The 26,407-nt window shown below is 38.5% G+C and overlaps 2 protein-coding genes across 3 annotated transcripts; one reads left to right on the top strand and one right to left on the bottom strand.

The window, feature by feature from the left end:
- Positions 1-8,144: 8,144 nt before the first annotated feature.
- Positions 8,145-11,631, bottom strand: LOC137715529 (receptor-like protein kinase FERONIA). Of its 2 annotated transcripts, XM_088691513.1 has the most exons (3): positions 11,400-11,631; positions 8,791-10,270; positions 8,145-8,449 (listed from the first exon to the last, which is right to left on the bottom strand). In XM_088691513.1, the coding sequence occupies exons 1-2, from the start codon at positions 11,575-11,577 to the stop codon at positions 8,811-8,813; spliced, it is 1,638 nt and encodes a 545-aa protein (XP_088547639.1). In that variant the 5' UTR covers positions 11,578-11,631; the 3' UTR covers positions 8,145-8,449; positions 8,791-8,810. The 2 variants fall into 2 exon arrangements, with proteins under 2 accessions (XP_088547639.1, XP_088547640.1); XM_088691514.1 differs by lacking the exon at positions 8,145-8,449 and having other exon boundaries at positions 8,675-10,270.
- A 13,120-nt stretch (positions 11,632-24,751) lies between these two features.
- Positions 24,752-25,333, top strand: LOC148698233 (uncharacterized). Its single transcript, XM_088690407.1, has one exon. The coding sequence runs from the start codon at positions 24,752-24,754 to the stop codon at positions 25,331-25,333; it is 582 nt and encodes a 193-aa protein (XP_088546533.1).
- The last annotated feature ends 1,074 nt before the right edge of the window (positions 25,334-26,407 follow it).

Below are 26,407 nucleotides of genomic sequence, written 5' to 3'. Positions count from 1 at the left end.
GTATTCGCCTATATATTAGAAGTATAAGAGCAAATATGTTAATTTTCTATGTCTACATAACATCACTCTTATGTTAGATATGAAAATAAAAATTCTTTAAGAACTTTGTAATACTGAATTAGTTTTTGGAAATATGCTAGTCACTTTTCATGTTTTAGTCCAACGTATATTGATTAAATTTGAAAATTCCACGATTTTGACACCTTTGAAAATTCCACGATTTTGACACCTTTGAAAATTCTATGATTTTAAAGCTCTCAGTCTACTCCTATGGGTATTTTACAGATATATATATATATATATATATATATATATATAATATTAGTAGAGCTATATTATTATTGGATCGGACAATTAGTTGTTAGGAAAAACGAAAGTTCATGAGAATCGAATCCACAAAAAAATACACATGCATGATTGTTTTTCATCACTGTTGTAAAATGACAACTGTAAAATAATTAAATTCCCACAACTAATTAGCAATTCTTTTGGTTGCCAAAAAAAAAAAAATGATAATAATCACATGGCAATATTCTTCAAAGATCCATCAAGACCAAAATGTTTTCGGTTTAATCTTCTTTGTGTGTGTGTGTGTGTGTATATATATTTTTTTTTTTTGAATTGAAACGATAACGATTTTAATATTATCAAGAAGATGACATACAATCATCCAAGAAGATACCCTGGGTTAAATCCAGAGGTTCCTCGAACCAATGAAAACTAGAAGGAAAATCTAAGGCCAACTTGGCCATTCTATGAGCCGCACCATTGGTGGAACGACTAATATGACAAATTTTGGAGGACCCAAAACCTCTTAGACTCTCCCGGACATCATCCAACAATAAATCCAAAGAGGAGGACCCTCACTTCAAACTTCCAACCCCCTGAACAACCTGCAAGGCATCACTCTCTAGAATAATGCATTGTAAATTCCGTTGCATAGCCTAGTAGAGACCCTTTCTCGCCGCTATCAATTCAAACCATAAAGAGATTATTGACATGCATTAGAGCATCTCCAGTGGAAACTCTAAATAAGGACAACCATTGTAATAAGGAGGCAGATTGTCTGCCCTCCTATTTGGGTTCTTTTCCCATTCCCTCCTATTTTGTGCGGTCATGGTTAAGTCACGTCAACATTTTATATTGATTTTTTTAATAGAGATAATAAGACAAAAAGTAATAAGAATATAAAATGTTAACATAGTTTAACCGTGACCGTACAAATAAGAATGGATGAGAATGACATTCAAATAAGAGGGTAGACAATCTGCCTTCTTATAATAAATAAGTACAAAAAACGACAAAATGAATATCTAATATCGAATCGGCTCCAGAATATATGTACCCATATAGCATAAGGACAACAATGAGTGGAAAATATGGCCCACCACCTTTTAAACGGAAGATGGGGTGATGGTATTTTATTATTTATATTTTACTTTTTAACGGATTCTAGGATAATGGGAGATTTTTTTTTTTTTTTTTTTTTCAAAAGATTCTAAGAATATGATAATGATATGGCCTTTAATTATATTTTTTTTATCCATTTCAACAAATTGGAGGAAGATGGTTATAACCTTTTAATATTTTTGTCGTGGTGATAACCTTCAATAATATAGTCATTTTAGTTACGCTTGTGAAAAAAAAAATTAGTATCTAAATTTGCATTTTTTTGCTGAAATGTTCACAAAAATATTTTAAGTCAACGTAATGTGAAGTTAATTTAAAAAAGTTAACATAAACAAAAAATTGCACTTAATCAAATTCTCACATAAAATTAGAATACGAGACGAACAAATTAACAAACGGATTATAAAACAAACATCAAATGAATATAAGTTTATTAACCGAAAATAAAGAATGACGGCTAAATCACATAAGATTACATTGTGATTGACTTACTATTCTATAAAGCTACAAAGTATCATATGCACCAATATTTTCCAACAATATACACATATACATAAATCCTATTGAGATACCATTTTCAGAATATTGCTCGTGTTTTGTAAAATGTTGCTCATCATCTTCTATTCGTTTTGTTGATCTCAGAGAAGATTGTCACAGATATATATTGTTTGGATTCATTGGTAGCACAACTTTGCTCGGTGCTACTGGTTTCTAGATCAAGACTTTACTAATAAAATAATGCTCACTTGCAACTACTCAAAAAAAGATTCGTTACGTTGATCTCAGAGAAGATTGTCACATATATATATTGTTGGATTCATTGGTAGCACAACTTTGCTCGGTACCACTGATTTTGTCACCGTTGTCGTTGATATAGGCAACATCATTGTCACCTTTACTTCCAATGCTTTTTTGATGAAGCTGCAATGCAAACTCAAGCTCCCTACAACATCATTCATCGACGGTCATTCGATTCCTTTATCATGTAAGCAACTTATAGCAATCTCAACGAACTTGTTCAAGCACTCGACGTCAATCTTACCCTTCACATTTGGGTCAATGATTTGGTCAAGTGTCCCGTCTTCATGACAACTCTTGGCCCACTCAACGAGGTTGGTTTGCCTAGTCTCAACCGTCTGCAGCAGAGCTGGCCTCGCATACAATATCTCCCACAAAACCATTCCAAATGAGTACACATCAGACTTCTTAGTTAGCTTTTAACGTAGGAAGTATTCCGGGTCTAGATACCCTTCACCACCCTTCACCACCGTGCTGATGTGTGTTTTGGACGTGTTGGTCATAACCATTTTTGACAACCCAAAATCCAAAGCCTTGGCCACCATTTTCTCATCCAATAACATGTTTGAGCTCTTAACATCACGGTGAATAATGGAGCCCTTGGCACCACTGTGAATAATGGAGCTCTTAACAACCATATTGCTCTCCATTTCTCTTTGTCAATGATCAGTCTGTTTTATGATGCATGACTTTATCTCCCAATTTACCAAAGCGTATTGTTTATACGTCAATATATGGCAAGGATGCATGAATTGGAATGAGGCTTTCATCAAAAGTCAAGAGTGGAAAAGAGTGATGAAAGACTTGATAGGAGTCTTGAACACGGTAGCCTTGACCTGCATTTAGGACCGTTTGCTTATATGTTGGGCGATTGGTTATCTTAACTTTGTTGAATAAATTTTTCAATGTGCTCGGTGCTTGGAATACCAGGTGGTACATCACATGTCATTATACAAGTGGAGGAACACGTATAAAATCACAAGTGCTATACTATCTCGTATTCCGGGCATACCGAATAATTTCCCAACTTTGTGTGCTTGCAATTTACATTCCCATGCCAATGAACGGGAGCCAGAGTGGAAAGTTTTGAACCTTCTAAAGTTAGTTTTGAATCTCGTTTTTAATAACGTTATTTAATGCAAAAATCTGACACATTTGATGATATATTTTTAATGTAGAGGAGTCCCACTAATGTATGTGGTATTCACCTATATATTACAAGTATAAGAGCAAATATGTTAATTTTTAATGTCTAAATAACATCACTCTTATGTTAGATATGAAAATAAAAATTCTTTAAGAACTTTATAATACTGAATTAGTTTTTGGAAATATGCTAGTCACTTTTCATGTTTTCGTCCAACAACGTATATTGATTAAATTTGAAAATTCCACGATTTTGACACCTTTGAAAATTCTACGATTTTAAAGCTCTCAGTCGACTCTTATGTGTATTTTACAGAGAGATATATATATATATATATATAATATTAGTAGAGCTAAATCGTTATTGGGTTGGACAATTAGTTGTTAGAGAAAACAAAAGCTGGTGAGAATTGAATCCACAAAAAAAAAAAAACAGGATTGTTTTTCATTAAGGGTGGGCACAGGCCGGGCTAGGCCCAAATTTGGAGGAACCGGACCGGATCCGTTTTAAAATGTAACGGGGCAAGGTGGGGTGGATAATGAAATTTCTAAACCTAGAACCAATCCTAACCCGGCTTGTTTTAAACGGGCCAGTTCGAACCAGGTTCGCGGATCTAATTGTAATTTTTATTTATTTATTTGTGTATAGAGGATGAAATAATGGAGAAGTATATGGAAAAATTAATCTTCTAGTCTAAACATGAATCTTTTATCCAAGCATCCAACACTAAAAAACAACAAACTTGAAATGAATCAGATGGAAAAATTAACACACACGGCTAAAGATTAATTCTTTAAATAGAAGTGTAAAACTAATAGAGAAGTAGCCTATTCTTATTTTGCATGTTGCAGTAATTGTGTTTTACTGGTGTAGCAGAGCAATGAAAACGTCAAACACAGATTTCCAGTGATAAAGCTCTTTGTCCTGTCTATTGGATCTAATACATAGTCTGCATACTTCTCTTTACATCTCCACCCATTTTCTTCTCCATAACTCTATCATATCTTCTCCAATAGCACAAAATCTAAATATTCAAAATTCATACACTAGCAGCAAACCAAATTCGAAACTCATACACAAGCAGCAAATCAAGAACCCAAAGTCCCAAAATCTAGAAAACCCTAATTTATTTTTCAATCCTAATCCCAAAAATTGAATACCTTTTGAGAGATAGACCGTTAGGTGGATGTTGGAGTTGAGAGGAGTTGGTGGTGGTGGTGGTTAGAGTCAACTTCAGAAGGGAGGGAGCTCAGATATCGAGATTCGAGAGGGATGAGAGTCAGTCAGTTTGAGAGAGAGAGAGATCGAGAAAGAGGAGAGTCACTGAGTCTCAGAATCAACGATTATATTCGAGAGGGAGGACTGAGCTGTGGAGATTCAGTCTAGGAGGGAGAGATTGAGAAATAGAAAAAGTGAACTGACATAACTGTGTGTGTGAATTGTATGTGTACGTGTCATGCCCCAGACCCAGGGTCAATAGGAAAAACTCAAACCCGAATCCGGCGTGCAAGCTAAAAAAATTAAATTAAATAAAAGGAAAGTGAAACTGGTTGAGAAAATATGAAATTCCTCTTATAACAAGAAATCGATAATTCTTTACAAGACTAAAATAATTTAAAGGAAATTGACACGGGTTGGAAAAATAAACTCCTCTTATTAAAATAACTCCATAATCCTTACAGGATGTACAAAAATAATAAATTATAATCCTTAAACTTCTCCTTAATCACATCCTTAGCTCTTCTAACACCTGTCTTGCCAAATAACACCTGTCTTGTCAAATAACTCATCTGTAAAATAATCGGTGAGGGGTGAGCAACAACCAACATCGCTCAGTAGGGACATAACCTTATCACAGTAATTGACAATATTAAATTAAGTGTCATGAAATCATATAGCCAAATATCAAATCATTATTGCTAATAATGCATGAATGCAATGCAACCTCTTCAATTACCCCCGTTAATTTATATAATAAAACACGCGGACCTGCACGTCCCATACCATGCATTTTACCTCTGCAGTGGTGGTTCAAATGTTCTAATATACAAATTAACCCCTTGTAACTCAATCATCCCGATTTCCCCATTTGTTAGTCATCTTGCCAAAACCCTTCGTCGCCAGTCCCAATTACCCTTAAACAATCTGTGCACTGTGGGCTCACCTGAGACCTGGTACCTGCTAAGAGTTTGGCTCAACTACACAAAAGATCCTTTCCAACTACCTTTATTTCCAATTCTTTCTCAACACTGAAACTCCAATCACATAACACATCATGGATGATGCACAATTAATCTCATTTCATATTCCACATATTATCACCAATGAAACACCACTCCAACAACAGTTCACAATTACAACTCTATGAACATTCGAATCAAGCAATGATACACATATAACTAATTATCATCCAACCTCAATCAATATTAACAATAATATAACACTTCACGAAATTTAATAAGATCAATCTCTGTAAAGGTTTGCCGTATTTCCCCTACCTGGATTTCAAAGCATTGCTTTGAGATAATAACACAAGAAACCACAACTGTTATAAGCTCCTATTCACAAGTATAAGAAAATTACCAAATGCCTTATATGAATTTTAATACTAATCAACATACTTAAAACTCATCAGTTCCATGCTACTCAATTCCAAAGTCATTTGGTTGACTATAACGTTGTACAAAATAGTTTCGTATATAGCAAACATGTATAGTGCTTATTCAAAAGTCTTTTGCCTTAAAAACCATTCAAGTAGTATGTATATATTAAATTGTACATAAAACCATTTACCAACATGCTTATTCATTTAACAATAGACACACATCCATACATATACATATATATGCAGTACATGCTTCGACTCTTCTCTTTGCAATAGAGCAGCATCCAAGTCTCCTAAAGTTCAGTGCCTTTCAAAGAGTAGGAATCAACATGGTATTGTTATGTAACATGCAAAATACAGAACATAAGAGGCTATCACTAAAGAACAACATGAATAGAAAGACTTTTCTATAAAACTAAATCAGCAGTATGAACGAATTCAAATACATATGCATAACGATGCCCAACAACCCCTTTTTAGTTTAGATACAAACATTTATAATTTATTAATAACATACAAAGATATGAGACAAATAACTAAGACGAAAACCTAGAAATGAAAACTTTTTAAACTTGAGAGAGAGTAGACCCCGATAAAAAACGTTTCACCTACCCGGCAAAGAAAACCGAAGCAATAACATTCTATTTATAGGAGAGGGAAGTCGGCACAGAGGAAGGTGAGATCAGACCAAGCAAACTTACGCCGCCTAAAAGCTATCGATAGGAATGATGTAAAAGCCCTTTAATTGGCTATGGTTTTGGTCCAATTAGACTTGAACAAACAGCTTAATAAAATAATGTAAAAGGAAAGAAAATGAATAATATGAATATATAGTTCAAATACTACCGTAATGGTGTACTAAACTTATTTGGTTCAAAATAATAGTAAATTAGAGTACAGAAAAATAAAATAAAGGAATTAACGATTAAATAAGAAGTAATACAAAATTTTTTGAAATTAATAAGTATATACAACACATAATTATATATAATTATTTTTGAAAATACAGGTCCTCACAGTACGTGTGTGAGAATTGTATGTGTGTGTGAGAATTGAACGGTGAAGAATTAATCTCCATTATTAGACAGTGGGTACGGTTCGGGTGGGGGCCTCATGTCCTCAGAAATTTGTACTTACCGCGCCCCGCCATTCATTCAGACCCAATCCGTCCCATCCCGTTTTTGTGTATAAAATATAGGGAACTTTAACGAAAAGTTCCCGGTACTGTTCACTTTAACGAAAAACCACATTTTTATACTAAAAAGTCAATCTTGGTACTATTCACTTTACCTTTTATTTTATCATTATCGTTAAAACTCAAAGTTGTCAAACCATTTTCATTAGTTTTCCTTAAAATATATGGAACTGCCTCGAACCCGGCTCGAACCGCTAGAACCCCCCGGGGTCCAAGATCCATTTGCCCACCCCTATTTTTCATCACTCTGATAAAATGACACAACTGCAAAATAATTAAATTCCCACAATTAATTAGCAATTCTTTTGGTTGCTAAAAAAAAAAAAAAACGCATGACAATATTCAAGACCAAAAAGTGTTCGGTTTAATCTTCTTTGTGTATTGTTGAGATTATGATATGTATTAGAACATCTTTACTAGAGTCTGTAAATAGGGCCAATCCCCATAATAAATAGGTATAAAATAAATATAGGGACTAAACAAATTTCTAATGAATCGAAAAGTGAATTCCTAAAGTATAAGAATTTACCAAATACATAATGTATGTACTCATATATAGGGACTGCATAGGAACACAATGAGTGGAAAATGTGGCCTTGCATCTACATACTCCACATTTTCAAATTCCAACAGCACAAACTGGTTATCAAATGGAGCATCCGCTATTGCTGGTGAGGAGTACTCGAATGGTGCATTGGAAGAGCCATGAAACAGTTTAAGCACTAGTGAGCTCCCCAAGTTACTTGGATGCAATGGATCTTGCATACTTGCTTAGATTGTGATGTTTGTGGAAATTGAAGCCAAATTTTGAATAGCAGTCTGTCGGTTTAGTTTACTTTCCACTGTGATATAATATGACAGGAGAAATTATGTGATGACATTTGTTTTCTAGTACGAAGAAGAGTGCCTTGTATATGACATTCTTGACCATATTTTCAATGATAATTCTGAATCTCATAAAAGTTGATTTTGTTTCCAAATTCTAATTGTTTGCTGAACTTATATTACATATATACGAAAACCCAATCCAAGCCTTGTTAATTACGATGGCTAAAGCCTGTTGCAGTTTTCATAATGTGATTCAAAATTTGAAACATTTCATATATGAATTCAAATGTCAGTTGACAATAATGTTTCATAGTTCCGTTCTCTGTTGGCTGCTTGCTGCATCTTTCGGCTTCCATTGTTGTTGATGTTGCATCTGAGTGTCACCCAATGTCATATAGGTCTGATGTTGCATCTGAGTATCACCCAATGTCATATAGGTTGAAAATCAGAGTACGTGACGAACAAACTAACCATATGAACAAACAGATGAACAAACGAATATCAAATGAATATAATTTTATTAACCGAAAATAAAGAATGAAGCCTACAAATCATAGAGGATTACATTTTGATTGACTTATTATTATATAGAGCAACAAAGTATCATACATATATATATATATATATATATATATATATATATATAGAAAACTAACCTAACCCTAATAGGCAAGGAAACAAAACTCTGTTAGTAGGGGCAATCCCCAAAAAACCAAACATTAAAATAAACCTAAATACTAATATTTTCCAACAATATACACATATACATAAATCCTATCGAGATATCATTTTCAAAATATTGCTCACATTTTGTAAAATTTTGCTCATCATCGTCCATTCGTGTCGTTGATCTCAGAGAAGATTGTCACAGATATATGTTGTTTGGATTCATTGGTAGAACAACTTTGCTCGGTACTACTGGTTTGGTCGCCGCGGTCATTAGTAAAGGCAACTCCATTGTCACCCTTACTTCCAATGCTCTTTTGATGAAGCTGCAGTGCAAACTCAAGGCCTCTCACAACATCATTCATCGACGGTCGTTCGATTCCTTTATCATGTAAGCAACTTATAGCAATCTCAACAAACTTGTTCAAGCACTCAACTTCAATTTGACCCTTCACATTTGGGTCAATGATTTGGTCAAGTGTCTCGTCTCTATGACAACTCTTGGCCCACTCAGCGAGGCTAATTTGCCTAGTCTCCACCGTATGTAGCAAAGCTGGCCTCCCACACAATACCTCCCACAAAACCACTCCAAATGAGTACACATCAGACTTCTCAGTCAGTTGTTGACGTCGGAAGTAATCTGGGTCTAGATACCCAAAACTACCTTTCACCACGGTGCTGATATGTGTTTTGGATGTGTTGGTCGTGCCCATTTTTGACAACCCGAAATCTGAAACCTTGGCGACCATTTTCTCATCCAATAAAATATTTGTGCTCTTAATATCACGATGAATAATGGAGCCATTGGCACCATTGTGAAGGTAATGCAATCCTCGCGCTGCGCCAATACAAATTTGGAGTCGTTGTTCCCAAGGAAGAGGTTTAAGGTTACCAGTACGATACAGATGGTCACCGAGAGTGCCGTGTGCCATGTAATCGTAAACCAAGATCATTTCGCCATTATCGGAGCAGTAACCAATGAGTGAAACCAAATGGCGGTGGCGGAGTTGAGAAAGCAGCTCGATTTCCGTCTTGAACTCATGGGCCCCCTGTGATGATTTCGGTTTCAGCCGTTTGATAGCAACAGGAGTGACACCACAATCAATGCACCCTTTGTACACATTGCCAAACCCGCCAACACCAATAACGAAAGTATCGTTGAAGTTTTGGGTGGCGACTTTAATCTCAGCCAATGAAAAGTAACGACACAGATAAGGCGATAAAGGTGATCCCAGGGTCTCTGTTGACTTTTTCTTCCCATGGTTGGAGCTAAAGGACTTGACTTTTCCTCGTGGATGGAAAATCTCTAGAAAAGGAGGCAAAACAATCTCTAAGAAGGGAGAGAGAACAAGTATGCCAGAAACTACACCAAAGATGAGGAGCACTATTCTTGACAGTGGCAATTCTCGAGAAGCATTGGATACGGTGACGGCTAGCTTCATGCCTGCCTGGCAGTGACTGCTAAAACTGCAGATGTAGTAGTAGTCGCCTGCAGAGGTGAGTGTGATGTTTGTTGGGCCAGTTGTGAGGGATGAGCCAATTCGTTCTTCTTCGTTGCATGAGTGGAATGATGCCTTTGTTACTCGAACAACGTTTTGTTGACCGGTGATGAAGTTGAAAACTGGCATAGAGAGTTATTGAAATTTTATGAGTACAAAAAAAATTAGGTTATTTAGCTTTAAACTTTACTAATATAATATGGCCATTTTTTACTTTTAACTTAATTAATGAGGTATAATTATTTGGGAAAATACTTGTCTCCTTCCTATTGAGAAATATACTTTCATCATACAAACATCATAGCTGAACTGATCATTGGCTTTATCACTTGTCTCTTCGCACACGCTTGCCTATATGACAATTAGCTTTTTTTTTATTGTTTTACATATTTTTTTATTTTACTTATTTGATATTATTTTAAAAAAAATACTTTTTAAATAAATATATATAGATAATCTAAAGAGCATCTTGCAAAAACTTTGGGTATTATGAAGTTTAAAGGGTACTTTTAATTTTATTTTAATTTTTTTTTTCTGTTTTATTTTCCTTTGCATCTAAAGTTGGTTAAGAATATTTAAACAACTCTTAGGGTTGTATGTTATTCAGTTTATCATATTTTTAGTCAGAAAATCGTGAGTTGCTTTCAAACTTCTAGAGTTCCATTATTCTTTCAAGAGAGACCGTTTGTAATCCCTTCTATCTACAACTTACGTTGTTTTCATTACATATGTAAGGAATTTTTGGGTAATGCTATGGACACTAAATTTGTAGACAAAATTTTGAAAACTAAAAGATATAGAAGTTGATGATCAATTTACTATTTAAACGTTGATAAGTGTGCTCATTTCTATTAGTGACACATCATTTAGTTTGTAAATTTTGTCTCCGGATTTAGTCTATCTAGCATTACCCGGATTTTTTTTATCCCTTCTATGTACAACTTCCGGATTTGAAACTATTAAAATAATTTAGGGGAGAGAGAGGTTTGTTTCAAACCCGGGATTGATAAGTAGAAACCCAACACCTTATTACTAGGATATTAGACCACAAGCGTCTACAAGGAATATAATGAGTAAATAGAGCAACGTGTTTATAGCATATAATGAGAAATCACAATATATAATGAGTAAATAGAGCAACGTGTTTATAGCATATAATGAGAAATCACAATATGATATATATTTTGTTCATGAATTCTAAATTATAATACGAGTGAACATCGTGTTTATAGGATGAGTGCAAAATCTTACTGAGTGTATCACCAACTGTGAAGTTGTTAGTAGCAGCCCAATTTACATATTCTTGTGCCCCAGATACTGGAATAGTCCAACCCATGTTATCTCCCACCACATGCACTTTTTGTGTTGCCACACTTTGCACAAACATTGCCACAAATACACCAAAAATAACAACCATATTGCTCTCCATTTCTCTCTGTCGATGATCTGTCTGTTTAATGATGAATGATTTGATCTCCTACTTTACCAAACTGTATTGTTTATACGTCAATATATGGCAAGGATGCATGAATTGGAACGAGGCTTTCATCAAAAGTCAAGAGTGGAAAAGAGTGATGAAAGACTTGATGGGAGACTTGAACGCGGTAGCCTTGACCTGCATCTAGGACCGTTTGCTTGTATGTTGGGCGATTGGTTATCTTAACTTTGTTGAATAAATTTTTCAATGTGTTCTGAATACCGGATAGTATATCATATATTATCATACAAATGGAAGAACACTTATAAAATCACATTTTGTTGAATATTTTAATATTATATTAATATATTTGTGTGGAAGAAGTTGGGTATTTGCCCAACAGTTACTCTTCATCAAATTAAAGCAATGTGACTTTTCAACTTTGCTAAAAGACATGTCTGACTAGTGCATATTTTACTAACAGACATAACCTTTGGTAATTGATGTTTTGCATCAGACATGCGTATTGGGCATATTACTGTAATATTAATTCAGTTGTATCTCATGGCGAGAAGCATACCCAAAATTAAAGGATGTATCCCATGCCGAGAAGGCATATACAAAACCAAAGGATATGTCTAATGGGCGCAATCTCTCCTGGTTGTGAAAGCATTAAAAATTAATATATAGTTCATTCCAAAATAATTAGTGCAAGATTGCTACGTTTAGAAAGATGAGTCTTATCTCTTAATGAGGTTATTTGTGTTATGTCTATAATAGCAGAGACATGAGAATGAACCAAGAGTTATGTTTTCTCTTATAAATGTTCATGAAACCAGGATGAAGCACAAGGTTATAATAGTGCTTAATTAGTTCAGAAATTTCTTTAAAGAAATAAGACATAGTCATGTGTGTAGTGATTCCGGTTTTAACATAAGAATAGTTGGTTTAAACTTAGGTCACCATCACATTAGTTATAACTTTAAATTACTTATACTAATTAAAGGTTTAATTCGAAGGACACATTTATTGTATGAATGACTATATTGGTATGCTTGTGATTAATTATAAGGAGAAAATTCTTATATGTCATTTATTATATATTTTTAAAATATGGGAGGACTGTTGAATATTGTAATAATATATTAATATATTCGTGTGGAAGAAGTTGGGTATTTGCCCAACGGTTACTCTTCATCAAATTAAAGCAATGTGACTTTTCAACTTTGCTAAAAGACATGTCTGACTAGTGCATAGTTTACTAACAGACATAACCTTTGGTAATTGATGTTTTACGTCAGACATGCGTATTGGGCATATTACTGTAATATTAATTCAGTTGTATCTCATGGCGAGAAGGCATACCCAAAATCAAAGGATGTATCCAAAGGATATGTCTAATGGGCGCAATCTCTTCTATATATTGGTAAATTGGTAGAAGAGAATTTCATTCAGAAATTTGTTGTATACACAATTTCTTTGCTCTTTCTCCTATCTCCATCACATTCATACAATTTCTTTCTAGTTATTTCTAAGGGAATACAATTCGGTTTTGCTAATCGAATATTCCATATTTTATTATATCCTAGAAGTGATTTGTCAAGAACTCTTTAACAAACTCATTCGAGTGAGGGCAAATAATACTTTAAGGAAACGATTCAAATCGTATCTCAAAGTCATCATTCAGATTATTCTCTATATTTCTACATTTACATTAACACATGTGGTATACTATCTTGTATTCTGGGCATACCGAATAATTTCTCAACTTTGTGTGCTTGCTATTTACATTCCCATGCCAATGGACAGGAGCCAGAGTGGAAAGTTTTGAACCTTCTAAAGTTAATTCTGAATCTCATTTTTAATAACGTTATTTAACACAAAAATCTAACGCATTTGATAATATATTTTTAATGTAGATGAGTCCCACTAATATATGTGGCATTCACCTATATATTAGAAGTATAAGAACAAATATGTTAATTTTCTATGTTTAAACAACATCACTCTTATGTTAGATATGAAAATAAAAATTCTTTAAGACCTTTATAATACCGAATTAGTTTTTGGAAATATGCTAGTGACTTTTCATGTTTTAGTCCAACAACGTATATTGATTAAATTTGAAAATTCCACGATTTTAACACCTTTGAAAATTCTACGATTTTAAGCTCTCAGTCTACTCTTATGGGTATTTTACAGATATATATATATATATATATATATATATATATATATTAGTAGAGCTATATTGTTATTGGGTTGAATAATTAGTTGTTAAAAAAAAACAGAAGCCAGTGAGAATCGAATCCACAAAAGAATACACATGCATGATTGTTTTTTTTTATCACTATGATAAAATGACAACTGCAAAATAATTAAATTCCCACAATTAATTAGCAATTCTTTTGGTTCCCAAAAAAAAAAAAAAAAAAAAAAGCACATGACAATATTCTTTGAAGATCAATCAAGACCAAGAAGTGTTCAGTTTAATCTTCGGCCTTGTTTGTCAGTTCGTATAAGGGATCGGATATAATAGTTAATACGGTTTTGGATGTTTAGTGCAAATTATGTACTAAATAGTACTCATATTACTTATACTGAGTCAACTCGGTTCGAAAGAAAATCAAGATGCTGTCATCTTCTTCTTCCTCTTTCACTCCACGGCCTTCGCCCTCCTCTTCAGTTCCTCATCGTGGTACCCGCACAGGTTCGCATGTCTTTTGTTCTGCGGTTTGTAGAATGCTTTGTTAAAGGGTTGGAGGAAATTGGTTGCAGAACTTTTGTTCTGCGATTTGTAATTTGGGGATTTTTTGTCGAAATAATTTGGGAAATTTACATTAGCATAGTTTTTGTTAACCATTTGATGCCATAATGCTTTGTTTTTCGATTTGTATTGTTGAGATTATGATATGTATTAGAGCATCTTTAGTGAAGTATGTAAATAAGGCCAATTATCATAATAAATAGGTATAAAGCAAATATAGGGACCAAACGAATCTCTAATGAATCGGAAAGGAAGTTCCTAAAGTATAAGAATTTACCGAATACATAATGTATGTACTCAGTACTCATATATAGGAATTGCATAAGGACAGAATAAGTGGAAAATGTGGTCCACCACCTTGAGTGCTGCTGTGCTGCTGGAAGGCTACTTGACTGACACGTTTATTGCTGGACTCACCAGACAATCCCAGCAAAATGATTTTTTTTTTCTCCACAGATTCAAGGAAGATGGGGTGATGGTATTTTATTATGGAAATTGTTATTGGTACTCTAACAAGCCCTGATTGAGCTGCCACGGATTCTAGTAAAATTCTTATTTTACATACTAAACTTTTTATATTTGAAAAGAAAAATATACTTGTGAAAAGTGTAAAATGAAATTTTTAGAGTGTCAATAACACTTCACTTTTATTATATATATGGTTAAATTACACTTTACCACTTCAGGTTTAGGGTCGATTCAATTCCTTACAACATCTTTAAAACATTTCACTTTCATACCTCAAGTACTATTTTATTTCAATATAATATATCCGTTACATTTTTCATCCGTTGATCCATTAAGAGCTAGCGTGACTGCCACATTTGTGCCACGTGTGTGATGACCCGTCCCAAATTATTATATAATTTTTCTCCCCGAGTGTGTAAAGTGACGAATATGCCCTCGTTGGCTTGCTGATGTGGATGCACATATGTAGTTTTAAATTATTTCCTCTCTGTTGTTATTAAATCATACTTGACATCACAAGCATGTCGACGCGAGTTAGGGTCAAATCGGATTTCTAACGAAAATGTTACGACGATTAAAGATCGAGATTGGGTAGAAATATAGTTTTGGGTTGCCTATTACTTACCAATCATTTTAGTTCCTATATTCTTAAGCCAATTAGATTTGGGTTGTTTTGTTTTCCTTGGGCCAACTAGAACCTAACTTTCTCTCTCTTCCTCACGGCAGCCCAATCAGGGCTTGTGATCATTTTCTTTTGACCAATTCTGTGTGCGCCCACACACACACACACACCAACACACGTAAGCATCATTCTTCTCTCCCTCACCTTCTCGAACTTTCCTCGTCCGTACACCATAGCACCCATACACCCAACCATCATCAATTCACACGGATCGAGCTTTTGAAGACCACCTTCGTGTTCCTTGCGAGCTTAGGAACCTAACCGTACCCTTAGTTTGAAGAACGGATTATGGGAACTCGAGAAACCATAACTTCCGGCGAGGTGAAGTTTGCTCTGTCATGATCCTAACATGATTTCAAGGTTTTAAGGCTTAGTAAGGTACCCACTCAACTTCTCTAACATATTGGAACAATTTTGGAGTGGTTTGGACGTCGGAATAGTCGAGTTCTTGAAGTTCTAATTTTGGTCGGTTTTTCCAAGGATAATTCTAATCGTTTTTCGTTAGATTTTGGACCTCTAATAGGTATGGTTGTGTTCTACTCTTCAAGACCTTCAAATCCATATAAGTTTCATGGATTTTGATTGAGAATTGAAGAGGATATTAAATTTTGAAATTTTTCCAAAAATAGCGAGTACAGACGGTGGCTGGCGGCGGATTCCAGCGAGTCATTGGAGAAGAAGAGGAATATTCCGTCAACTTTGACAGAATATACTGACAGCGTGGTTTAACGAAATATTCTACTATTTTAACGAAATATTCCCTAACGCCGTTAGGAATTCCATTAGTGTGTCAGGCACGTGCTTGCGCTTGAGGGGGCGTGTGACGTCCAAAAATTATTCTAAAAATATAGGGGTGTTCGTGTTGTCGAGTAGATCATTTTAGTATATTCAAACTCCCCATTTGAGCAACATATGAGAAGTTATTCCTTGGGTTTATGTATGTGCTTTAAAATTAATGAAAAATTAGTTATTTTGCATATAGGTGAAACGTACCTCGAGGACGAGCGTGGACAAGCGAGATTGGGGGGGTTACGATCCTGCTACTTATAAGTGAGTGGGCATTTGCTTTATATATATATATATATATATATGTATGTATGTATGTATATGTATGTATGTATATATACACATCATGGTTTCTAGAACATTTTTAAAATGATTTATGCTTTAAATGCCATGTTGAAAATGAGTTACATTTTAAGTATTGCATTATTATAAATCGTGAATTATATTATTTGATGCTGCAGAGGCTCAGGTAAGCTTCAGGTGAGTATATTGTGATGGTATTGGTTGCATTACACATTGTTATGCATAGATACATTTAGAGCTCATCATTGTTACACCCCGGTGTTAGTGCTCCCGCCCGAGGTTAAGGCACAGTCCTTCACGTGATGTTCACCTCCCGCACCGTACGCTCACCTTGGATCTAAGTTTGGTGCCAGCCTTGTCATACATACCACAATAGATGGTTTCTACTCATAGGTGACCCGCAATTATTTGCACAGCCTTCATGTGATCGTAGCACTTGAGCGTACGTATTTACACTCAGCCCTGTCATATAGACCACAATAGGTGGTTCCAACTCGTGTGCTAGCATATACTGATGAGCTATGGGTCTTGATGCAGGAGGCAGGCCTTGAAGAAAACAATTTGAAACCATTAATATGGTTTAGAATAACAAAGGTTTTGTATTTTAATTATTGGGAATTTGTTAAGTTATTTTGGAAGTTGTAAAGGTGTTGTAGAAACCTAAGGTCAATTAATTTGTAAACCCTTATAAATATTGTACTAGGAAGTCTTGAATGGAAGACTGGAATGAATTAACATATATTTTGCTTTGTGCAATTGAAGTGAGTGATTTCTCCTTCCGCAATCAAGCATTTGGCTTGGTCATGTGAGTGAATCCACGATTAGCGACGTGAGCAAGCTCCGTTGCCCCTGGTTGAACAAATCCCAGGTTATCTATTCCACTCTCCTCGATACCCTTGGTTCTGTCCTGCATCAGGTCTAGTCATACAGGTCACATTAGGTGACTCCGACTAGCATACTACTTTATATTGATTTCACCTGGCTTACATCTTTTAGTGCGGAAACGTTATGACATGGCATACTTCGGTTTTTATTTTCGGGCCTTATGCATTGGTATTCGTATGTATATACGTAGTATTATTTTCTGGAAACTATACGGGTTTTATAGTGAGGGGTTATTATGTTAAGAAAAGAACGAATAAATACTACAAGTGAAGACAAGCGAGCGCAAGAAGCTAAGGATAAACGAGTCCCTGATGCAGTTACTGCTGAAGCTGGACTTGATGCTTGGGGTAGACCCCGCAGTGAGGGAAGAGATGAGAAAGGTGAGTCGTCAGATCATGGGGCTGCAGGAGATCGTGGACCTTCCCCTTGGAGTCAGTCTTGTAGATGATCTCGAGGTAAAAGAGGAGGAGCTTCTGGACGGTGTGGTCCTCGGAGAGGACGACGTAGCGGATGATAGTGATGAAGAGGTGAGGGATGATGTTGCCGTTGAGGAGGAGCATGATGGCCGGTGATGAATAGGTGGGGGATGATCTTGGCAAATTTGAAACGGGGAAAGTTGAATATGAATCTGAGAAACCATCCCTCCTCAATAATATATAGTCATTTTAGTTATGTTTTTTTGTGAAGGAAAAAATTAGTATCTAAATATTTTAAGTCAACATAATATGAAATTAATTAAAAAAAATAAATATGAACAAAAAATTGTATCTAATCAAATTGTCACATAAAATCGTAAAAATCTCAAATTGAAGAATTAAACCATAAGGAGTAAGGACTCTCCTATTGAAAATAATATTATTTTAGAGATATAAAGATTTCCTTAGTGTGACATCCCACATCGCCCAGGGGAGTGGATCCTGTAAGCCTTATATGTATATTCTCATCTCTACCTAGCACGAGGCCTTTTGAGAGCTCACTGGCTTTGGATTCCATCAGAACTTTGAAGTTAAGCAAGTAGCGCGCGAGAGCAATCCCATGATGGGTGACCCACTGGGAAGTTCTCGTGTGAGTTCCCAGAAACAAAACCCTGAGGGTGTGGTCGGGGCCCAAAGCGGACAATATCGTGCTATGGTGGAGTCGAGCCCGGGATGTGGTGGGGGTTCGGGCTGGGATGTGACAATTTGATATCAGAGCCTAACCTTAGCTGCGTGTGTGCTGACGAGGACGTTGGGCCCTTAAGGGGGTTGGATTGTGACATCCCACGTGGATCCTATAAGCCATGTATGTATATTCATATTGTCTTGCTGCCATAGCTCACTAACTCTTTTTTTTACTTATGGCCTGGTTTTATGGCTTGAACTTTCAGTCACTCACTTAAAAGAGTTAATTACATTAATACCTTTTGAGGTTTTTTGAGTTTTTACAAAACTCCTTCAGGTTTGAAATATTACATAAACATTCATTCAGGTTTTAATTCACTTGCACAAATACCTATTTGGTCGAAAATCTGCCTATAAAAAGACAACCATACCCGTTAATTACTTAACAAAATAAAAAACTTTTATAAATCAATAAAAAAAGAATATCAAATTAAGAATTACACATAATATTAAAAATTAAATTACAAGTTTTGTGTAATTCAACCCTCTTGTCTCTTTCTTAACCCAATTCTCAGTTAGCTTTTTTTCTCTCCGTGGTGTGAGAGTGCTTGCTCCCTTGTGAGATCCGCCTCTGTGCGTGGGGATTTCAGGTTTGTCTTGATTGCGAGCTCTGCGTCTCTTGGTTTCTGCTTTTGTATGCCTATTTTGATGGTTGGTGGTTTACGGTGAGCCTGGAGATTTGACAGGTAGGGAGGGTAGAGTTAGGGCGACGGCAAGGGGGTGGGTTTTTGTCAAATCAGGGCGTTTTTCGTTTTGAGGGTTGTTGGGGTTGTTGGGTTGACCTGGTGGGGGTGATATTTTCGTCTAATTTGGGTTTGTGTGGGTAGGGTTAGGGTGGTGGGTCAAATTTGGGGTTTCTCAAAGCTGACTGTTTCTTGTCGAGGGTGAAGGAGGTATTGGTGAGAATCTGGTAGGGGGTATTAACTTCACTCTGTTAGATTGGGGGTGGGGTAAGTTGAGTCTGGAAGTAGTGTTTGGTGGGTGGGGAGTAATGGGGAAACTGCCAAGGGGTCGATTTGATCTTAATTGTGATATGGACTGGCTTATCGTAGCTGTGCAATTAGGGGGTCTTTTCCAACAAGGCTGGCACATCAGAGTTCATTATGGGCGACTGGTAACATTTATGAGGATTTTACTGAAGAGCTGCTATTTCGACCGAGTTGACAAAAGGTTTCAGAAGGCAAACCGAAAGGGATTTTTTTGCTTTCTGAGGAAGAGCGCATAACTTAAAGGGCACCCTGCGACTCAGACTGGGCAAGTTCGAAAGTGGGCTTCCAACCGAATGGCGAACAGGGGGGTGGAGGAACTAGTAGTTCAACTGAATCAGACGCTGGAGATATCGTCTATGGAGCAGAGAATCAAATTGGTTGGGAAAGTTCTCACGCAGAAACCAGTGAATAAATGGGGAGTCAGGAACATTCTCAGAGCAGCTTGGCAAGAATTGGGTGAGGTTGAAATAAAATGGGTAAGGGAGAATGTCTTTGTCATTTCGGCCAAAGATGAAAATGTAGCTTCCAAAATCATTGAGCAGGTACCATGGGCAGTGATGAAAAAGGTATTCTCTGTAGTGAAGTGGCCGCCGGAGCTCGCTCTAGATGAACTAGAACTGGATGCCGTTCCATTTTGGGTTCAAATCAGGGGAATTCCTCTGGGCTTAGCTTCTGTAGATAATATCTATCGATTAACCAAATAGGCTGGAAAGTTTATAGCCATGGAGGATCCCGGTCTTGCTCGGGGATTTCTGCGGGTTCGAATCCTAGTGGATACGGAGAAGCCGTTATTCAAGGGATGTTGGATTCGGAGGGATACTAACAGGGATACTTGGGTTGAATTTCGATATGAACGGCTCCAGGATTTCTACTACCGGTGTGGCCGGATAGGGCATAACAACACTGAGTGCACAGTTGAGGTGACTAGAGAAGGGGCAGTGGCGTATGAAGAGTGGTTAAAGGCGCCTCCGGTCAGGGATGTGGTTGCAGTTACGAGAGTGGAATGCGTGGGAAGGGGAGAACGCCGGCAGGCAGGCAGGTGCGCAGACCGGACAACGCGGTTATTCAGAATCTCAGCAGCATACGGAAGTCGATTGGGCAGGGACAGGAGAGTACACAAATAGTTGAGTCGGGGGGGGGGGACATCAACGATTCAGAGCACAGGTCCTAAGAAGTGGAGGAGAAGGAGGTGGACGGAGGGTGAGGACTCGTCGTCCAGTTCTAGTATGGAACGCACAAAACCAAGGGGGAAGGACATGCGGAAAATAATCAGGGGGTCAATGAAGTATTGTCGGCCCAGGGTGAAGACCCAATGTGGGGGATCAAAAGGGGTGTGGAATCGCAGGAGGTATTATTAACTTCAGTCTCACAGAAGAAACCCAGAGGCCCGGATATGGAGGAGAAATGTCAAGGCAGGGTGGAATGTGCGGTAAGTACTCCGGAAGCAAATAAGGAGGAAATAAGTGAGCATCAGGCGAGAAAGGAGTTATCGGCTGGGGGGTCGGATACTGCCAGTGGTAGGAGGGTGGCAAGGAAGGCGGGCATGACAACTCGGGGCGGTGGCGGCTGGCCTTCAACAGCCGCAAGCCAGCCATGAGCTACATCTTCTGGAACTGTCGTGGGCTAGGGTCGGACACGACAGTCAGGGCTCTTCATGGGCTAATTCGTAATAGGAGACCCTCTATGATTTTTTTATCTGAGACTAAGATGAAAGATCATAGAATTTGTGGGGTGAGAAGGCGTTTAGGCTACTCAAATGGTTTCGATGTTTCGCCAATTGGAAGATCTGGAGGTTTGAGTTTGTGGTGGGAGGACAACCTGGAGGTTAAGATTATATATTCGTCAAAGCATATTATTGATGCTGTTATGAAAGGGGAAGGGCAAACCCACTGGTGTCGGCTTACGGGGGTGTACGGAACCCCGTATAGAAATGAGAAATCGGTGTTCTGGGATTGGATGGGTAATCACTTTATCCCTACAGATATTCCGTGGATTTGTGGAGGAGATTTTATTGAATATATCTGGGACCATAAGAAGTCTGGAGGTGTTGTATAATAGGCCCAGGTTCTTAGAAGAATTCATGTCTTCATCTCAGTTGCTAGATTTGGGCTTTCATGGATCGGCCTTTACTTGGAGAGGTTTGAGAAGAGGGGAGTGGGTGGAGGAGCGCTTAGACCGGGTCCTTGCGAACGAGAGGTGGCAGGAGTGCTGGCCGAATTCTCATGTTGTGCACGGAATGGACTTAGCCTCGGATCATTGCCCAATTATCCTGAATTCGAGCTTCGAGGGGCCAAAAAGGAGGAATCTGTTCAGGTTTGAGGCTTACTGGGCGGTGGAGGAGGAGTGCAAGGAGCTGGTGAAAATTTGTTGGGAAGGTCGGCAGCATGGTAGTCCTGTGAATAGATGGGTGAGGAAAATTAATGATTGCCGTTCTCGACTAAGCAGGTGGAACCATTCGAAATTCAAGGGGCGGAGCTACAAAATCCAGGAGCTTCTTTCCTAGTTAGATACACTTTAGCGTGATTGGGGTCCGAATTATGCAGAGATAAGGGAGAAGTCCTGGCTGGTTGATGAGCTAAAGCTTCAAGAGGAGAGCTACTGGTGCCAGAGGTCAAGAGTAAAATGGCTGAGGGAGGGGGATGCCAACACTAAGTTCTTTCACTCTTCCACCCTTCAGAGGCGTCGGAGAAATAAGGTTGTGAAGCTAAGGAATAAGAATAGAAGCTGGGTAGATCGCCCGTCTCAAGTCCGCCAATTGGTGGAAAATCACTTCACCTCTGTTTTTTGTTCGGCCGGGGATCGTGATTGGGGAGCGCTGTTGGACTGTTTGACTCCCTCGGTTACTAGCGAGATGAATGCGGCATTAATTGCGCCTGTGACGGAGGAGGAAATTAAGGAGGCAGCTATGCAAATAGGCGGTTTAAAGGCTCCGGGGCCTGATGGTTTCCAGGGAATTTTTTATCATACGTACTGGGAGATTGTGAGGGAGGATATTTTTGCTCTGGTCAGGGATTTGCTTCAGGAGTCAGCGGGTACGGGGCATTTAAATCAGACTCATATTGTGTTGATTCCCAAAGTTCCAAACCCGGAGTATGTGTCGCAATTTAGGCCTATCAGCTTGTGCAACTATTCGTACAAAATTCTCTCTAAGATTCTCGCCAACCGGTTGAAGGTATTATTACCAACGATTATCTCTCCGTCTCAGAATGCTTTTGTGGCGGGCAGACAAATTCAGGACAGTATTGGTATCGCCCATGAGATGTTTCATTTTTTGAAGGAGAGGAAAGCGAGGAACAAGTTTGAGATGGGTATTAAGCTGGATATGCAGAAGGTTTATGACCGGGTGGAATGGGATTTTTTGGATGCAGTTATGGAAAGAATGGGTTTCTGTAATAAATGGAGATCGCTAATAAGTGGATGTTTATCGTCTGTACAATTTGCGGTTCTCCTAAATGGGCAGGCCGGGGCGCCCTTTGTTCCCTCACGGGGTATCCGTCAGGGGGATCCTTTGTCTCCTTACTTATTTATTCTTGTGGGGGAGGTTTTGTCAAAAATGATTCAAGGTGCGGTTGATCAGGGTCGGTTGGAGGGGGTCAAGATGGGCGGCTCGGGTCCTGTGATTTCTCACCTTTTCTTTGCTGATGATACTCTCTTGTTTCTGCGTGCTGATCAGAAAAACTGCCGTAATATGAGACATTTGATTGAGAGCTTATGTGTTGCTTCTGGGCAGAAGGTGAATTTAATGAAGTCTAGTGTTTTCTTTGGGGTAAATGTGCCAATGGGGATCGCTGATCAGTTGGGGAGGTCTTTTGGCATGGTTGTGGTTAATAATCCGGGGACCTATTTGGGGGTTCCTGCTATTTGGGGTCGATCGAAGCAGCGTGGTCTTGCTTATGTGAAGGGAAGAATTATGGAAAAATTACAAGGGTGGAAACAAAGCTCGCTATCCCGGGCCAGTAAAGAGGTTTTAATCAAGGCAGTAATCCAAGCTATTCCGGCGTATCCTATGAGTATCTTCAAATTCCCCAAAGTTGTTTGTAATGAGTTGGATGCGTTGGTGGCTGGATTTTGGTGGGGATGCAAGGAGGGAGCCCATAAGATTCATTGGGTTTCAAAGGAGGTTTTGGGTATTCATAAAGAATTGGGAGGCTTAGGTTTCAGAAACTTTCAGGAATTTAATGATGCTTTGCTTGCAAAGCAGTGCTGGAGATTAATCACTGAACCTGAATCGTTATGGGCTCAGGTTATCAAGGCTCGGTATTTTCCCCATTGCTCGATATGGGACGCGAAGAAGGGTGGTCGGGCGTCTTGGGCGTGGAGTAGCCTTCTTTGTGGTAGGGACTTGATCAGGGAGGGTTCTCACTGGTAGATTATGGGGGGTCAGGAGGTTCGGGTGTGGCAGGACAGATGGCTGCCATCCTTGCCCCTTGGACATCCGGTGCCGTTTGGCCCGGTTGCGGTCACTCCCGGCTTACGTGTGAGTGATCTTATTTGCCCGGAGTCGGGGCGGTGGAACCTTGGTTTTTTGCAACCTATCATTTCGGGGGAGGATATGCAGGCTATTGAGGAGACGCCTCTGGGGGATTTAAGTCGTAAAGATCGCCTTGTCTAGGAGTTTAATAAGAACGGGTGTTACTCGGTCAAGTCGGGATATAGATGGCTGCAAGATAGATCGCTAGAGTTGAGAGATACTCGTCGGCCTTCTGTTCGTGGGGTCCCCAGGAGTTTATGGAAAGGTATTTGGAAGTTGGAGGTGCCTCCCAAGCTGCGGCATTTTTTGTGGCTTACTGTGCATGGTTGTCTTCCTACTCGGGATGCTTTATTCCGCCGGAGATCCTCTCAGACCTCCACTTGTCCTATATGTTGTTGCCACGATGAGACCACGGAGCATATGTTCCTCTCCTGTTCTTGGGTGGAACCCATATGGTTTGGTGGGGCGTTGGGTTACAAAGTGGATCGGCTTTCTCTCCCAGATTGGGTGGACTGGTTTCAGGTGGTCTTCTCTCCGAACATGTGCACCACGGGCGATACGAAATGGCAGCGATCTTACATTGTGTTTACGTGTTGGTGTATTTGGAAGGCCCGCTGTGATTTTGTGTTCAATGGGGTGCCCTTATGTCATCCAAAAGTGTTGGCTGCGATCACTATGGCGGTGAGTTCTTTCTTTGGTGCTAAGGCAGTGGCAGGGTGTAGAAATGTGGGCGACGGGAGGAAGGAAAATCAGGTCGTGCGGTGGTGTGCTCCGGTTAATCCTTTTGTGAAGATTAATGTGGATGCTAGCTGGTCCAAGGCCTCAAAATTGGGTTTTGCCGGAGTGATTGCGCGGGGACAGGACAGAAGGATGGTGGCAGCCGCGAGGTACGCTATCAGGGCTCATTCGGCGGCTGCTGCGGAGGCCACAACGTTGATGCATGGATGCCAATTAGGAGCGGCTTTGGGATTAAGGTATGTCATCTTGGAATCTGACTCCCTGGAAGCTATAAAATGTCTATCTAGCTCGCTGTCTGTGGGTAGTTGGGAGGCCTTTCCCATGTTGGCTCGGGTTAAGCAAATGGGGAGGGATTTTCTTGACTGCCGTTGGTCATGGGTGCCCAGATTAGCTAATTGTGTGGCGCATGAGTTAGCGTCGGTTGATTTTCCGGAGATGTGTGATGTTGTATGGGTCGAAAGGCCTCCATCTTCGTTGGTCTTTGTATTGAACAATGATGGACTTCCTTGTCCTCACTAATTTGGGTGTGGTGGTGATGGGAATGACGCCTCTACTTGGTGGGGGGGTCTTGTGGTATCTCCATTATCACTGTTTGGTATTGTTTTGCTGCTTGCCTCTTGTAGGCTTCTATATATTCATTTAGTTGGGTTCAAAAAAAAAACCCAATTCTCTGCCATTAACAAAGAGTGAGAGTTTAGTTCAATGGACCCAAAAGACAAGAGCCACCCGAAGTCTCCACCAACTTCGGCTAAATTTGACCTGAAACTAATTGGGTTATCGGCATTTCGACCAAAAATGTCGGAACCGTTGCTGGGTTCTCAGCCGATTCCTTCGTTCACTTCTCCTCTAATAGATTTCAAAGCCTTCTCTTCTGTAAACCCATTGGGTGCTTTTGACTTCGTTGAAAAGGTTTCAATTCCAACGTCATCTATGGGTTGCGGCGATGCCAACATGGTTGTTCCGCCGCAGCCTTTGGAATGTCTGTAGGGCATTCCGTTTCCTCCGTTTCTGTCCAAGACTTTCAATTTGGTAGAGGACCCATCGCTCAATTCGATCATATCGTGGTTCACATGCTAGTTTTATTTTATTTTATTTTTTATTGTTTTGTTTAATTCTTAATTTAATTTTCTGTTTTAATTGATTTATAAAAGTTTTTTATTTTTTTAAAGTAATTAATTAAAAGGGTATGATTGTCTTTTTAATAGGCAGATTTTTAACCAAATGGGTATTTGTAAAGGTGAATTAAAACGTGAATGGGTGTTTGTACAACGTTTCAAATCTGATGGAGTTTTGTGAAAACTCAAAAAACATCAGAGGATATTAGTATAATTAACCGCTCACTTAAATAAAGGCCACGGATTTTCTGTTCCTTTTTGTCTTCTTTGTAATTTTTTGACATACGTCTTTTAACTTAACTTTTTTATAAGATAAAATCAAAATTAAAAATTGAAGAGAAAAACAACGACAAGAGAGATCGTCTCATGTCGGCTGCGACTCCTTTCCTCACGGCCAACTAAGCTCTTTTCTCCATTCTCTAGTGAAGCCGCATCGATCTATCTGATGTTTGAATTGTTTCTTCACGACGATTCAGAT

Source organism: Pyrus communis, chromosome 3 (assembly GCF_041283825.1).
Source record: "Pyrus communis isolate YQ-2024b chromosome 3, ASM4128382v1, whole genome shotgun sequence".
Taxonomy (NCBI): domain Eukaryota; kingdom Viridiplantae; phylum Streptophyta; class Magnoliopsida; order Rosales; family Rosaceae; genus Pyrus; species Pyrus communis.
Note: the sequence above shows the minus strand (reverse complement) of the source record. Positions and strands in the feature narration are given on the sequence as shown.